The sequence below is a fragment of the Phalaenopsis equestris genome, unplaced genomic scaffold (genome assembly GCF_001263595.1).
Source record: "Phalaenopsis equestris unplaced genomic scaffold, ASM126359v1 Scaffold000223, whole genome shotgun sequence".
Taxonomy (NCBI): domain Eukaryota; kingdom Viridiplantae; phylum Streptophyta; class Magnoliopsida; order Asparagales; family Orchidaceae; genus Phalaenopsis; species Phalaenopsis equestris.
The window spans coordinates 1,289,246-1,306,502 of NW_018164665.1; the positions used below are offsets into that span (position 1 = coordinate 1,289,246).

A 17,257-nucleotide genomic window follows, 5' to 3' on the forward strand; every position below is an offset into this window, starting at 1 on the left:
AATGATATTTATATTCACCCATCTGTTCATCGAAGTATTTAAATCCATTGAAACATACTAATATGAACCGAAAAGTATATGAATATAACTAAACTATAGAATTAATTAAATAATTCCTACTTTAAAACATTCAATTATATATATGAAGCATGAGCCTAGTAACTCATTCGTTAGATGATGCACAACTAGTAAGCTAAAAATTATGAAGAGGTGTTAGCTTGTCAGAAACAAATTCTATAGGTGAAATCTTACAGTGTAAAGTATAAATGACCAAAATAATTATGAGCAAAGAAGGGGCATGAATTGTAACGCCCATGGAAAAAAAAGAAAAAGAGTTCAAGCCGGCTAGTGTCTGTTCATTGAACTGATGCTAGCTGCTATTCTTTATTATGAGAGGGGGGATGGAGGTTAAGGGGATGAATACCTGTACGAAATCGAATGGAAAAGTGAGAGAGAGAGAGAGGAGGTTGAGGGGAGATTGAGAGTTATAGACTGCCTTGTAATTTGTTTTAGCGTGATAATTGTTTTGGTTTATTAACCATTGTGAGTTAGTGACTTATAAACCCACACAACATGACATGGTTTAAATTCAATATTGAGATTACATTATTATATTCAATAGTTCTTAAGTGGTGTCTAGTATTGTCGCTGTTGCTTTAACCCTTTTGCCTCCATTGGAAAGCATTTTGTTGTTGACCGTAAAAATAAAAAAAAAGGGAGAGAAATAAAAAAAGGAAAGGAAATAAGATATATTAATTAAATTAAATTAATTATCAAGAAAACTTACCTGCTCCCGCTTGTTTGAAGCACACACTCTTCCTGGTAACCGTACCCTTTCTTCCTCAGTTAGAAACATGAATGAAGCCTTCCTTTTGCCCCCCGCTCACTTCAAAATCTCAGAAAGCCTTCCTTTTGATTTAACGTTTCAAAGTATTAGCATAAACAACACTAGAACTTTAATTTCAGTAGATAAGAATTAAGTAGGTTGAAACTTGAAACTAGAAGTTTTTCAAATTAGTTTCTAAAGCAGCTGGAAGCTCTTGGACTTGTCAAAACAATGAGGGAATCAAATCTTCTCAGGTTATTACAGATTTTCTAGAATGGATAGCAACTATTCCAGCTTACCTTGTTCATAAATTGCCTAGAATACAGTTGTACCTTGCAAAGAACACTCCTTTGGAGCTTCATATGCTATTTTCGGCACTTGTAAGAAGTAAAAAATGATCTCTCCAAAAGATTTAAGATGCGGTTACTCAAATTCAAACAATAATAATTGTTCCAAATGAATCTTAAGCAAACATTTATATTAATTAGCCTGTCATACTTGCCCTTAGGAGCTTTAATTCTACTAATTCAAATACAAAAATTAACAACTCAAAGAATTAACTGATATATATGATCAGAAAATGAAAAAAGAAAAATGGAAGAAAACTTAATTATGATTCTGGAGGAATGCCCAGTAAATTATTCATGAGTTAGAAATGACAATGGTAATGATGAACATCTCAGCATCCTGTTGATGGGCCCTTTAGCCATGATGCTCCATCAATGTGATAGCGCCAATCTTCTCTTTTTTATGTGTACTCATGCCCGCACAAAATTGTATCTTGCCATCATCCTTCTTTTATTTCCTTTTATTACTTTGATATTTCGTTATCCTCTCATTTTTGCAGTGATTAACTGCACCATTCAATTGTGACTGTAAATGTTTTCATTTTTGAGACATGATTGTCACAGGAGCATGATATTACCACTTGTGCACTATTGCTCGGCCTTTCAGCATCTTCTCGAGGAACAATGGATCCTGCAATATCAAAGGTAGAAGTACTCTTTAAAATTTTTCCTTTTTTTGTAATCATGTTCTGCCTAACACTGATAGATTACCAACTAGTAAGTTTTACCTTTTGTACATAGCACTTGAATAATTCAGATTGACTGTGTTGTGGACATAGATTAACTAAATTATAGTTGATATAAATTATTTAAAATGGAAAGACTATGTCGTGGAAAGTGTGATTGAACTATATATTTGAGAATCTGTAGAAGAATTTCTTAGATGATATGATTAGGCACAGAATACAACGTGGTAACATTAGAAGGGCCAAGTTATTTAACAAAAGAATGTAAGGCTTCGGGTGAAGTAGGTTGTGGAAATAACATAACATTTGCTTGAAACATTCAGGTGAACTAACATACACCAAAATAATAAATATATTTATATATATTTTTTGAATTTCTGGGACAAATCTAATATAGTGTTAGTAGGGTTAAAATGATTTTGAAGTGATGGTTACGTGACCAATAAAAAATATAGATTATTTATTTCTATTGATGATTACATCTGTTTGTAAATTTCGTCAGGTGTATTTTGGCTAATATTTGGTTTGTCACCCCATTTTTACTGACTAAGTTTATGAAAAGCATGATGGGAAGGTTTGTGCTGTTCTGTTTGGTAAAACCTTATAAAAAGGTGGTGCTTTATAATTGCAGTTTGCTCGAGTCCATAGTTCTACATGTAAAATCAAGTATTATTAAGTCTATGTTTAACTAATGCTGCTTATTTCTTTATGTAAAATGGCAAAAAAAAACTTAATAGTGCTGAGAATTTGGAAATGATTTAGTTAGAATATCACCCAAAAGTAGTGTGTCACAACTTATCCCAATCATGGTTAAAAGTGCTTGATAATGGTGAGAATTCGAAAAAAAATAGCTAGGATATCACCCAAAAATGGTGTGCCACAACTTTCCTAATCATGGTGAAAAATGGGCAAGGATTGAGTGAGTTTAAGGGTCTATTTGGCTGCAAGCGATTTAACTTGAATAGGGTTTAGTAAATCCTATAAACCATTATTTATCAATTCCGTCGAAATACTGGTTTTGGTAAATTTGGATTTATGGGCGAATTGAGAATAAATTCAGATTTAACTATCATCAGATTTAACATGCATACATTTAATTGTTGGTTGGATTTACGCTAAATCCATAAATCCAACAAAAATTCTATTAAGAAGGCACTACCAAACAACCCCTGAAGCTAAAATTTTGAACATGATCGCTAGGCTAGAGAGTGAATGACTCGGAAGCTTCTGTTCTAACGCTTTACCCATGCGAGCGCGGGGCCCCCCTCTCGCTTTCAATGCCTAGACCGACCGACCGATTCAGAGGCAGGAGGTAGAGTCGATTGGGTCTCTTCTTTGAATTTGACGCCTCCTTCCGATCGTGTGCCTAATCCTGAATTATCTAGGGCTTATATATTTACTTCCCGTATTTTAGATTGGCAGTTTTTGTATGTTTTCTTTTTGGACAGTCGCCAACGTCTCAAAGTCTTCTCTTCTAGGGTTGTATCCATGGGCGAGTGGTGCTCCTACCGTATTTGGTTCTGTGGTGATGATTATTTTTGACTTTCCTTTTCACCGCATCTTTCTTTCCGCAGCCACCATCTTTCCTTCTTGTTGCGGCCACAAAACAACTGTTCTTGGCTGTCTTTCCTGCAGTCTCGCCGCCCAGTCCTCTTTTTCCCCTCATTCCTACCTACTTCCTTGCCGCAGACGCTTTTCCTTGCCGTCCACCGGAAAGCAGTTTGGCTCCTATTCTCCAATCTCTTCCAACAGCTCCTCTGTCACAACCCACTCGATTCAACCCATCATATCGAGAGAGGCGGGTCATCTTTTGTCGAGGTCATAACAAATAAATTATTATCTAAGATCTATTTGGAAGGAATCATATTTATCTGTTTTTTTTTTCAAATTTCATATACAAAACCACTAATATCATCAGTGTTGTAAAATAAATATAACCAAAATTCATTCAGATCACAATACTATAAAACAAAAGGAAACATATAAAACAATCACATTTTAATCTCTCTATCATCAAAAGAATTAAACGTCCTTATGATTGTCAAAAATAAATGTCTAAGGTATTGACATACCTAAAATCATGCTCGCACAAGTAATGCAAAAGTCTCTACTCAACCTAAGTCTTGCTCTTCCTTAAAACAACACATACATGTAAAACAGGGATGAGCAACCATAGTTCAGTACGCTACACAAAATCTACTCTAGTTTTCAATTTTTTTTAAAAAATATAAACTTGTATTCGATGTTATCATGTGTAGTATATATCTTAGTGTCAATACAAGAAATTATAATTGTAGCAGACATATGCTAAATAATCGTATAAGCAACATGATATCATAAGATCTGGAAAATAACATAAAAATTAAATTAAATTTTTTGTTTGTATTATCTTAAAATTTTTATTTCGTCTTTTTATACCTTCACTTTCACTTACACCTCCACTTGTTCATATTTTCTCTATGCCCCTTATAACTCAATTTCCACTTATACCTCCATTTGTTTATATCTGTTCAGGCGTATCAAACACACGGATGGATAATTACAAAAGTGTAAAACTCTTTATAGCTCCACTTGATTGCATATAACATATATCCATACAATCACAACCACCGGCAACTTTCCTCATTTTTATCACTTTTGGCACATATTTTGATACAAAAAACATGTAAATGCTATTAATTTTGACATATCAATATTACATGTTGTTGAAAATGGTACATATCATTATGCACAAGTAATAAAGGAATCTATGAGGAAATAAATCTACACATATTTTCAAACAAAATTTAAAAGACTTCTTTTATGGAATGTTCATAATAGTATTTAAAATATTGCTATCAGGTTTAAAGCACGTGTCAAAATATACAAAATATTGTACAATACAAAATAATCGTCGAAAAATAAATATTTTATGTCGATATGTCCAACGCAGTCTAATCTATAACATATAAAAAGTTGTGCAGTGAAACAATTTTGAATCTCTATAGATCTAAGTTTATATGAAATTTTCGCAAATAAAATATCAAAACTTCACAAGAAAAACAACAAAATTGAAATTTAAAGTAGGTTAACAATTGCATAGTGTTGGGCAATTTATCCAATTGGCCTTACAGACAAAATCGACTCTTTGGCCCCCAAATCTCCCTATCTCTCTCTAACATTATATATATATATATATATATATAAAGGTCAACAGAAGAGCTGGCGAGGGAGTAAGGAGGAGGTGAGAAGTGAAGATTCTTGGCGTAAGGAATAGTTGTTGAGCTTAGTATGGTTGTGTGTGGCACGAAAGAGAAAGCCAAGCTCTGTTTCTCTCTCTATGTCTAAGTGTTTCTCTCTCTCTCTCTAGCAGTGGTATTAGGTATATCTCTCTCTATCATAATATATATATATATATATATATATATATATATATTATTTCCTTTCTCTCTATATATGTCATGGTTTGAAAAAAGAATGAAAAAAACGCATGGAATAGCTTCTTGTAAGTGGATCTTGATATTTATGATTTTTTAAAAACTAAATAAAGGATATTACGGTAATTGGTTAAATTGTTGTATTAATTAAATATATATTTTAAAGAATCTTCTTATGTCTTGAAACATATAACTCAAAAAATTGAGGAAAAATAGTCAATAAATATAAAAATATGTTTAGAACACACTGGTGAAAATGATTTGCAAAATGAACACCATATGGTTTCAAAAAGCTCACATGTATAAGAATATATCAATTCCTTAAGGAAGACAAATCTAACAAGAAATATTTTATTTTCTTATTTATGATGCCCATAAAAATAGGTAAAAATATGCTTAATTTATAATCAAATTTGCTCTATAATCTGACAAAAATATTTAATAAATCAGACATGAAACAAAACAACTAAAAGTCGGCAACTAAATTAAACATAAAAAACTTTAAAATATAAAATAAACATACAAGACTTATCAGATCCCAAAATTAAATCTCAACAGGTACACAAAGGTATATTACAGTAGCAGTCTTTACATCCTCCCCTTCTCGCACGCTGCCACCTCCATAACTTGCGTTCTATCATATTTGCACTTGCTGCCATCATCCTAAACGATCGTGCCATGTCGATATCTATTGTGTGATTGCTATCTGGAACTCGGAAAACCGTTCTTTTATTGTTTTTTGCTTTCCGACCACTCTGTCCACCATCCCGCCACCTTCCAAACCCTCACCGACCATCTCCACCACCCTTGATCCAACCCTAGTCGCGTATCATGTGTTGTGAGTGTTGTTATTTCCTTTTTTCGTGTAGTTCGTTGTAATTTTCCATTTGGCTTCAGTTCTACTATTTGTTTGTTTTTTGTTGTTTGATTTGATTTGGGTATCAGTGAATGCTGATTAATTCAATAGAATTATATGCATTTTAAAGAGTGAATAGTAATCATATACAAGAATTTAATGTAACAACCAAAAGTTGATTTCATATACACTTTTGTACTTTGAAAAGGAAGTCCAGTGAAATTGGCATAATGGTTTTAAGAAGAAACCATAACATGCTTACATGCTAAAAGTGCTTTATGTCATTGAGCTATTTTGAAATTTGTTAGCAATTTAGAGGTGGTTTTTCTTCCCTTCTTTTAGAAGGTTGCTATTATTTAAATTTTTATTGTTGATGCGACACTTCATTTTTTGACACTTCATTTTTTATCAATCCTGTTTAATATTTGATTAAATGTGAGACTTTAAACCCTTTCGATAGAGTTTTATTTCTTATTTGTGTCTTGAGTTTAGCTTCTTTTGGTACTATTTTAATCTTTTCATCCTTTTGTTATTCTCTATTTTATTTTTTTTAGTTTTTTTCTTCAAGGTCATTCCTCATCATGTTTATTTCATTTGGAGCTAAATTATATATTTTAGCAATTTCTTGCAATTTATTGCTTCATTATTTTATTATTTTTTGCAATTCTCAGTTTGATACGACAATGCAACTCACATGATGTGTTTTATAATTTTTTTAGATTCTTTTGGTTCATATTCCAGCTCGTCATCCATCAAACTTTCCAGAGTTGGAGTTGCCAACTGTTTTACAGGTAGCTGTATTTGATTTTCAGACTAAAAAACTTCTTTCCTTGCAATAAGTTTTTGCAGGAAGTTTTTAAATTTTACATTTACTTTTGTTACAATTGCATAATGAATTTTAGCATTTCATTATATTATAAATTAGTAGTTTTGATTTTATGTCAATTTTGTTTTTGAATATTCTGTTGAGGTGGTAGTCGCTTAAATTTACTCCCATTTGCTTGAATTGATTCAAATAGCTCTTTGTACGAATTCCTTGTTACTTAACGGAATTTAGGGAAGTTTTAAGCTTAGTTGAATAATCCTTGCGTTTAAATGACAAAGTTATTATCACTCAGCATATGTGCTCCTAGATTCAATTAGGTCCTTGAACTTAAAACTGCATAATTATGGAGTTTTTAGGTTTTCTTGTTTTTTCATTGAAAGCAATGTATGACAAGGAAACTGATAATAAGAATGTGAAGCATTTGCATCTTTTATGCTTATATTTTGTTTTCCCATTCAATTATTTATTTGTAGTCAGTTTAAACTAATGACTTTTTTCTTTCTTTAAAAGATTGCCATTCTCTAGACGGTGGGATTTGGTAAGCTTGATACTTGTTTATCTCATTAAAACTGTCAAATTACATGTCTTGCTGTATTGGATTTGAAATTTAAGGGTTATTAGATTTTGAGAATACATGTTAAGATTTTGTGTGTGCTATTGAATTTATTACAAGATGCGAAGAAGAAGAGGTAATAGATAAGCGAAGTGGTACAGGAGAAAGGCAAAGAAAATAACATTTGGGAAGGTGAAAGCGCAACCTGTGAAGCAATGAATTGGTGCAATCAGGGAGCAGAAATAGGATAATTAATGAATACAGGGACAGATCGAAATTCAAACAGAAGGAGGTGTAGGAAGAATCAAACAAGTTGTATAATAGATGGGCCGGTAGAGTAAGCACGATGTGATGGGATAAAAAGCGAGACTGAGAGTGAGTCCTTTAGGAAAGATAGGAAATGGGCGAGAGAGATGTGAAAGAGAAACGAGCTAATGTGGTCGCTAATGATTATTTGGAAATCAATCAATTATTCATGATCATCTATCATTATTTTAGTGTCTTATTTATATGAGAGTCTCTTAGTATGATTACTAATAAATAAAATATCTTAAAATTTTATCTCAAAATGTATAAGTTCAAATATAAATTTAAAAGAAAATTGGAATATTTCCTAAAACTATAAATTTATTAATGAAGTAGAAATTTGCTAGTTGATCCCTTTGTAATATTGAAAGTATGCCTTGATTAATTGTTGTCTTCATTTTCTTATGGTGTGAAGAACTCTCTTTCTGAGAGATATGTTGAAGTTACTGTGAAGTAGATTGGGAGGTATTTTGTCATATCTACGATAGTCCCTCCTAGTTGAATATAAGGCTTAATAGAGATGAGCACTACTCATTTGGTTGAATCTACTATTAACATTTTTTTTAAATTATACTCATCAAAATAGAATTGAGTGATAAAATCAATCAATTGAATTATCTAATTTACCAAGAATATAATTTCTAACACGCTTTGAATTATCTAACAAGCATCAATACTCTTTTGCATAATTTCCAAATTACACATACAATGACAGAATTATATCTTACAGCATCGTAATATGGCATAGTTTCTTCAAAACCTTTTCCTCACTCAAAATTATCATTGTTTTTACTCTTGTCTGAAATAATAGTTAAAATAATAACCAATGAAACTCGAGCAAGGGAAACAATTCTGAAGTAAAATTCATGTATTCATGAAGTTTAGCCAATAGAGCTAATTATGAACTTGATATGAGAAATTAAAAGAAAACATAGATTACTGTGTTGTCTGTAATCATTATAGAGTAAACATAGATTATTGTGTTGTCTGTAATCATTATAGAGCAGCTTATCATGAATAATAATTGGCATCATAATATGTGTGATAGTCTTTTTGTGGTAAGCTTTAAAAGAGAAGTTTTATATTAAACATAATATACAGGATGCAGGTCAATTTTACAAGTGTCAATATTAGAGATTAATCTTTATAATATTCTTGTGTGTGTTCTATTTATTTCTTAGCATGTAATAGCTTATTTTAGCTTTATAATATATGGCATGTAAATTGGCCATCTTAAAGTAGTGGTTTGCATTAGATTGACACCTCATAGCATAGGTTTGAAGACCCAGCCTGAAGGATAGATATTGAGGCCCTTTTTTCCATAAGGGTTTTCCTTAATAACCCTACTTCTAGTGTCACCCCCATTTTAATCCCTCTTTGGCGCGGAAATGGTCCTCTGTGATCTCTCGTGAAATCCGACAAGTGGGATTTTTCCTGCCTATTTGCTTTGGCAGGGCCTTTTGTGCCCATAATTGCTTTATTTTTAATTAAAATTATGGTTTAGTTTATGCTTGGGTATAAATATATTTCTTAGAACCTAATTTTGTAACTTCTGTTTTGGTTTATGCATTTGGATATTATGTTCTCTGATTTTTTTATCCTATGGGCGTTGTACCTCTGATTTTTTTATCCTAGTACGCTTTATTCCCAGGAGTTTCTTCAAGGGGTTTATTTTACAAAAGTGCTACAGTCAAGGAATGATTGAGCATTTTGGCATAGATAATACCCTTTTCTTAATGGATAATACTATTCTTTTACTTACGAGAATCGCCTTGGGTTGATGTGTGCTTTCACTTCATTGTGGGCCTTCCACAAGCCCAACAGAGTAAGGATTTATTCTGCTGGTAATATAATGTTTTTTCAATATAGCATTTTTTGTAACGTAAAATAATGGACGCTTCACATATTGCATACCTATATTTCAAGAAGATGTTTCATTTTCATGGTATGCCTTGGACCATCACGTCAAATAGGAATGTAATGTTTCGGAATCAATTTTCGAGGACCTTATGGGGCAAGTTGGATATAAAGCTTCAGTTTAGTTCAACAAGACACCCTTAGACAAATTGACAATTGAGGTGATGAATTGCAATTTAGATTGCCCTATCAGGTGTTTTGTGGGCATGAATATTAGATAATGAGATATGTTCTTCCCTTAAGCTTAGTTTGCTTATAATAAGTTCACCAACAAAATCACAGGCCACAATCCCTTTAGGGTTCTATACAGGTGAAATCCTCATACTCTTTTGGAGTTTGTTTATTTACTTTCCTATATTGAGCTTAGTAGTAGTATGAAAGCTAGACTTAAAAGAGTTCAAAGTTTACATGAGTAGGTGATGAAAGGAATTGACAAGCAAAATGCTAAATATAAAAAGTAGACAAAAAAGTCAAGTAGGTCTTTAAGGAAGGTGATATGGTGTGGATCAAGTTAAAAATTGAGAGATTTCCAGCAGGTTCATTTGAGAAGCTCCTGCCTAGAGCTGACGGTCCATTTAAAATTGTCAATAGATTAATGACAAATCTTATAATATTAATTAATTGGGAGATTATAACATTTTTGTTGCCATTAATGTTGTTGTTTTATAGTCATACTACAAGGAGTTAGATGCTCCAGCTGATGATGGTGAGACTCTTTCTACGATGCCTGGCATCTTCACGTGATGCCATTCAGGTTTGCTCAAACAGGACTCAGGGATTTCCTATCCAGAACCCTCGTTATGGGAATTTTACGTGGTGCAGGTTGCTTTATTTTGATTTATAATTAAGGTTTATTGCTGTCTTAGTGTATGTATTATGTTTGGAGACCTGTAAGGACAATTTATACTTCATTTTATGCAAATTGGAATTGGTTCTTTGGATTTCTGCTTTTATGAGTGTTGTAAAATTCTTCTCCTTCAAGTGGTGAGCCTGTATCTTGATCAAGAGTAAATGATGGAACCTCGCGATGTTATTTTATTGCCGCCCAAGCCACTGGCTTTTTTTTCCTTGCGTTTTTTTTTCTTTAGGAGCAATCATCACCACCGCTCTCTTCCAAATCCTTGCACAGTTACCCTTTTCTTACCTGTCTCCCCAATCCTCGTATCGATTCTCATACATCATCTTGGTGCCCTAGACAGGTGTAATTGCACTTGATTCTCAATTTTTTTTGGGAATTCTACTTTATATTGGCTACATAGTAATTAGGCGGCATGGAACACACTTAATAGAGCTTTTCTAGACAAGTACCTTGCATACTACTTGCTGAAAGATTAATAAATTTTATCACAATTACTAGCTTAAGATTTATACCTACGATGGCGTCAATTCGAGTTCCATTGTCATAGATTCTATGAATCAATCCCTTGAAACTAAAATAGCGCGGTGGTCTAGATTTTTCAACTGGATGGATGTTGGCATTGCTATGTTTTCTGTTGAAGGGATGTAGCAGTAAGAAATGTGAGGATTACACTTTGACAATGATACAGTTTAAGAGGAAGAATTGGGGGATGAGTGAGAGGGACACTAGAGATAAAAACACTAAGGTGGTGATTATAAAGAATTGGGTTAAATTAAACAAAGCAACAAGTATTGTTCATATTATTATCTATATCATTCGGTCTTACTTAGGAAAAGAAGACCTAAGATAAATTTCGAAGAAATTATAAAAAAAAATCTAAAATTTATCTCTAACTAGGTAAGTCAAGGCCCCAAACATGAATTTAAAAAAATTCAAATATTTTCTAAAACATAAATTTACTACTAAAACATTAATCTGATGAATCTCATCATAGATAATGAAAGTACGCCTTCATCGGATGGTGCAAGTGTTCAACATCATTTAAAAAAAAAGTAAAATCACCACAAGGAAGCACAAAACTAAACAAAGAAAGAAAAACCTTTGTAAATTACAGCTAAGAGGTAAGTCGCTACTGCTCCAACCAACACTCCAAATCAATCTACATTTTTGACGTTTAGCCACCAGCTCTTGAAGTATACAAACTCCAGGATTCATTTACTCATCCACTGATCCAGCCGAGCAATGTCTTGTTAAAGAAAATCTCTTGGACAACTGAACGGTTATGATACCTAAATATTTGGAATTAACTCGGACTCTTTAAAGAGGTAGAAGTAGTTTCTTTAACAACTGGTTCTTATATCCTGCTAAAGTGTTCATTTCTGCTTGTCCACTAAACACATTAAAGCCATGAAACTCCGTCAGTTTAATTTTCAGTGCTCCTTTATATGTATAATCGTCGCTGCCACTATCAGATTTATTTTCTGCCTCCTATATCTGTTCACATATTTTTTTTTGTTGTTCCACAGTCTGCAGCTCTAATGGGTATTGGACTTTTATATGAAGGATCGGCGCATCCATTAACTACAAAAATTCTGTTGGTAATTGATTTGGTTTCTCTAATTTTCTTATGAAATTAGCTATGCTTCATTTATTGTTTTATTTTCTATTCAGTTATTCATTTTTTTTATTTATCCCAAGTTACTGAACTGTTATCTTTAGGTATTATAATTATGTTGAAAAAACCGATTCTGGATTGGTAACATTTTGCTTGAAGGTCAATCTAAACAGATGCCTAATTTAAGTTTAGAGAAAGAGTTTTTATTTTCCAGCTGTCAAAAAATTAGAAGCTTGCTGATTGCTACTTATACAAGTAAATTGTACCTTTAGGGATTTATAATTTGATTGACTTGGGGCTTGGGAGAGGACCAGCTGGTCCTCAGGGAAAGGGGGCTACCTCCCACTCCTTCCCCTTCCCTCCTTTCCTTTTTTCCTTCCTTCTTTTTTCCTTCTTTTCATTCTTTTCTTATTTTATTTCCTAACACTTTCCTACTTTAATACTTGTCCTATAACTGAAATTTGATTTTTATTCTCCTTCTCCTAATTTAAAACTTTTCCTAAAAGCTTTTCTCCTAATTTAAAACCTTTCTTAAAACCCTAAATCGTGATTTTATTCTCCTTCCCTAATTTAAAACCCTTTTCAAAATTCAAAATCTTGATTTTATTTTTATTTTTCTTATTTTAATTATTTCCTAAGATAGATCATGTTTCTTTATAAATAGGAGAGGTTGTGTTTAGAGTTAGGGGGTAGTTTTTGATGAAATCTGAATTCAATTTTGTCTGGGTGTTTTCCATCTTGAGGGTTGTATCTGATGTTGAGGTAGTGCTCTGGCTGTCCCTTGTCCAAGGTGATGATTGTCTCCACGGGTCCGAGTGGTGCTCTGGCTGTATCTCGACCCCGTCGAGATATTTATCTATACATCTGTCCTTCCTGTTACTGTCTGCCCGCTCCACAACCCTACGACAGCCCCGCTGTCCCATCCAGGCCGCCTCCCTTTTGGTTGCCACAAATCTACTACCCTTTTAGCCACCCCACAGGCGGCTGTCCTGCCTCCCTGCTGCTCTTCCAGGTTGCTGCCAGCCCTCCTACCTCAAGGTGCCTCCTCACCTGTCCCCCTCCCACCCCCCCCGCCGGCAGCTGTCCTGACTCCGTGCTACTCTTCCAGGTTGCTGCCAGCCCTCCTACAGCATCCCTTCAGTTTGCCGCTGATCTGCTACCCTTCCAGCCACCCCGCCGGCAGCTCTCTTGGCTCTTCTCTACTGCTCTTCCAGGTTGCTGCCAGCCCTCCTACAGCCTTCTTACATGTTGCCCCTGATCTGCTACCCTTCGCCGGTAGCTGTCCTGCCTCCTTGCTGCTCTTCCAGGTTGCTGCCAGCCCCCTACGGCCTCCTTGTTACCCTTCCAGGTTGCCGACAGTTCCCTGCAGCCTCCCTTCAGGGTACCGCAGCCCCCTGCTGCCCTTCCAGATCGCTGCTCCAGCACTACCTCTCCAGACTCTCCTCATCGAGCTTGTTGTTACTTTATTTGTTGAGTTTTTATTGTAATGTACGTTCTGTGTTTTGGTTTATGTTGTATCTTTTCCTTTTCTTTTGAGTCATCGTTGTAACTGTCCTTTTTAGTTATTAATACATTCGTGTCTTGCGTTGTGGTTTGGGTTAACTCCTGTATTATTGATAGATCAAGCTCTCAAGCCTAATCACTTCCTTCAAAATGTTTGAATTATTTATGTCCAAAAAGTTTTTATGAATGTTTTTAGTGAAATAGATATTAAAATGTTAGCGCTTTCAAAATTGAAGGATGCTTGAAACTGGAGCCTACAGACTTTGACTAGTTACATTTTCGGCCTAATGTGGTTTTGAAATCGCCTTTTGCAGCTTGTACTGAAAGAATTGGTCAGCAGTTGTAATCAATGATTTAAAACCTTAATGATTTCTCTGAAATTACTGAATTTGTTACCGCAGATTAACATTTGTCTTTCCCTTATAACATAAATTATTGTCTACAAGTTTTCAATAACAGTTGGCAAATTTTCTTTTTAAGGGCAGTTATATACATAGCACGCAATTCATATCTCACACCTAAACTGTCATATTTACATAAGGAAATATGTAAATACATAAGAATTGTGTGCTAGGTATGTAAATTTCCTTTTTTTTGTTGGTGTCAAAGCATCAGGGGTAAGCACTTTTTGAAGAGTCGGTAACTATAATTAGTCGACGTGGACATCTATGGTTTCATTTTTTCTCGGTGCAAAAGAGTTATAAATTGGATGGAAAAGACGGATGGAAAAGACCATAAACATCTTTTTTTTTTTTCACCTTCAAAACTTTGACAAACATTTGAACTTGCTTGTAGTATTGGCCAATCTTGGTTCTTTTTTCATTCTTAATCAAGCAATGGATTACTTTTATTGTCTTCATATTCTAGGTCTATAGAGTCTCTAATCTCTATTTCATGATATTCTTAAGGTAAAAGTTGATCTCATAGTGATACCTGCCAACTATTAGTTGTATTGTTTATTACATTTTATTTGAGTAAAGTGCCAAAATAGTCTCTTGACCATTTAGATAGGCCATTTTGGTCTCCGAGTTTATAAAAGTGTTAATTTAGTTCCCAAACTATTTTAAGAGAGTTAGAATAATCCTCGTTGGAGGACTATTTTAACCCATATTAAAGAGTGAGGGGACTAAAGTGACATTTTTATAAACTCTGAGATAAAATGGCTCTCTGTAAAGAGTCAAATGACCATTTTGATACTTCTCTCTTTTCTTTTTATTTGAATTTTTCCTGACGATGTATTACTAGGTCAACTTCATGTTTGTTTGATTTCCTTCCAGGGTGAAATAGGTCGCAGAAGTGGTGGTGATAATGTGCTCGAAAGAGAAGGTTATGCTGTTGCTGCAGGATGTGCTTTGGGGCTTGTTGCTTTAGGTTTATGATGTCCAAAACTTGAGAAACTCAAGTATTTTTTACTTTAGAGCAGGCTTTATGTTTTTTTTATAATTTTTTTAAAAATATTTTTTTCTAAATTGAAGGCCGAGGCAGTGATGCATTCAGTTTCATGGATGCTTCTATCGATCAGCTTTTCCAGTATATTGGTAGCAAAGGAGTTAACAGTGTATTCACTTGAAGCAACTCCATTCATGGCCTCTGATTTTCACATTATCATATCATAAATATATTAGTCAAATTATGCTTACTCTTTAAAGTTCAATGTATTTTCAGCTTTGCGTTGTCATTTTGCAGGAGAAATCATTTCACATAGGACCATCATCAGATGATCAGAGTCGAAGCATTGGGCAGGTTATTTGCACTATTAACCTTCTCTGCATTTCTTTCCTACTTTGCAATTTCCCTTATTTTCTTCTATATTTTTTTGGGCATTTACATACATAACACAAAACTCTAATGTATCTACATATCTCACACCTAAACTTATATATTACGCACTTTGTACTCAAATCTTTAATATCACATCAAAAATAGCACGACTATCACATTTTCATGCATAAGTTTAAATCACTAAGGTGATATGTATGTAAATATGGAAGGAGTAAAAGCCTAAAATAGTCCCCCAAATATTAACAAGCATCCAATTTAGTCCAGAATCTTAGGATGCTCCAATTTAGTCCCAAACTATTAAAAGTTACTTCAAATTGGACTTCAATTATATTTTCCATTAAATTTAATGGTGACCTACATGAATTGAAGGGTATTTTTGTCTTTTATGTGATTATTTATAAATATATCCAACATAAAAATTATTGTTTATGTCGTTTGATTGGATTTAGGCTAAATCTTGCTTAAAACCTAATTAAATGTTGCTCAAATACGATTAAAATAAGCATCACAAAATCTGAAATCCTATTTCTGCTAGAGGAGGGAGAGGGGTAGCAGGCAGGATGGCGAGAGGTGGTTAGTAAGGCTGAGAAGGGGCAGCAAGGGTTGCGGCTTGTAGGGGAGTTGCAGGGAGGTGGCTGTGAGGTGCAGTAAAGCTGCGGCCTGTTAGGGGGAGCTGTAGGGAGGCAGCTGGAAGGTGCAACTGGGGGCTGCGGTGGCTGCCGCCTGCAAGGAAGTTGCAGGGAGGTGGTCTGGATGGAGCAGCGGGGGTTGCCATAGGGTTGTGGAGCGGGTAGAAAGCAATGGGAAAGTTGGATGGATAGATAAATATCTCGGCAGGGTCGAGCTACGACCATAGCATTACCTGGACCCATAGAGACGATCACCACCTCGGACGAGGGACAGCCAGAGCACTTCCTCGACTTCAGATACAACCCTCAAAGAGAAAAAACTCTTGGATAAAACCTGAATTTAGATATCAAAAATAATATCCAGTCACTCCAAACCATCATCTCCTATTTATAAAGAGGCTTGACCTATTTTCGTAAAATACTTAAAATAAGAAGGAAAATAAAATCACATTTCAGATTTTAGGAAAGACTTTTTAAAATAAGAAAGGAGAATAAAATCAGATTTTAAATTTTAGTAAAGACTTTTAAAATAAGAAGGGAGAATAAAATAAAATCAGAACTCAGAATTTAGGAAAATATTTAAATTAGAAATGACCTAGGAAGGAAAGTAAGAAAAAATGGAAAGGAAAGAAAAAAGAAGGGAAAAAGGAAGTGAGGGAAGAGGAAGGAGGGGGAGCCAGACCCCTACCTTGAGGAACAGCCCGTCCTCCCTCGATCCCCGCGTCAAATTTGAAACAATTTAATAGACGGGGGCTAAATTGGAGCGTTTTATAACTTGGGGACTAAATTGAGTACTTATTAATTGTCAGGGGACTATTTTGGACTTTTTCTCAATATGGAAGTTTGAGTGTGAGATATGTAAATACATAAGAGTTGTGTGCTAGGTATGTAAATTTCCCTTTTTTTCCCTGCAGAGAAGTGGACGGTGGCTTCATTTGAACTGTTAAAATTTGCGCATCCAATTATTTTTTTTATTCTTGATTTAGATGTTAGAAGGGACACACATCAATGTTGATGTAACAGCACCAGGAGCAACAATAGCACTAGCTCTTATATTTTTGAAGGTTATTTCTCACTCAAGTGATTCTTTTGACAGTTAAAAATGGAATTGGAATGGGTTTGAGTTCTAATTATTG

The 17,257-nt window shown here is 34.2% G+C and overlaps 1 protein-coding gene across 8 annotated transcripts in view; it reads left to right on the top strand.

Moving 5' to 3' along the window:
- LOC110023194 (anaphase-promoting complex subunit 1) overlaps window positions 1–17,257 on the top strand; it is a 160,504-nt gene that overhangs the window by 108,402 nt on the left and 34,845 nt on the right. For all 8 annotated transcript variants that reach the window (XM_020722477.1, XM_020722480.1, XM_020722481.1 and 5 more), the window contains 7 exons: window positions 1,738–1,818; window positions 6,851–6,922; window positions 12,119–12,190; window positions 14,988–15,081; window positions 15,186–15,268; window positions 15,397–15,453; window positions 17,108–17,185. In XM_020722477.1, the coding sequence (XP_020578136.1) occupies window positions 1,738–1,818; window positions 6,851–6,922; window positions 12,119–12,190; window positions 14,988–15,081; window positions 15,186–15,268; window positions 15,397–15,453; window positions 17,108–17,185 (537 nt within the window). The remainder of the gene's footprint in view (window positions 1–1,737; window positions 1,819–6,850; window positions 6,923–12,118; window positions 12,191–14,987; window positions 15,082–15,185; window positions 15,269–15,396; window positions 15,454–17,107; window positions 17,186–17,257) is intronic.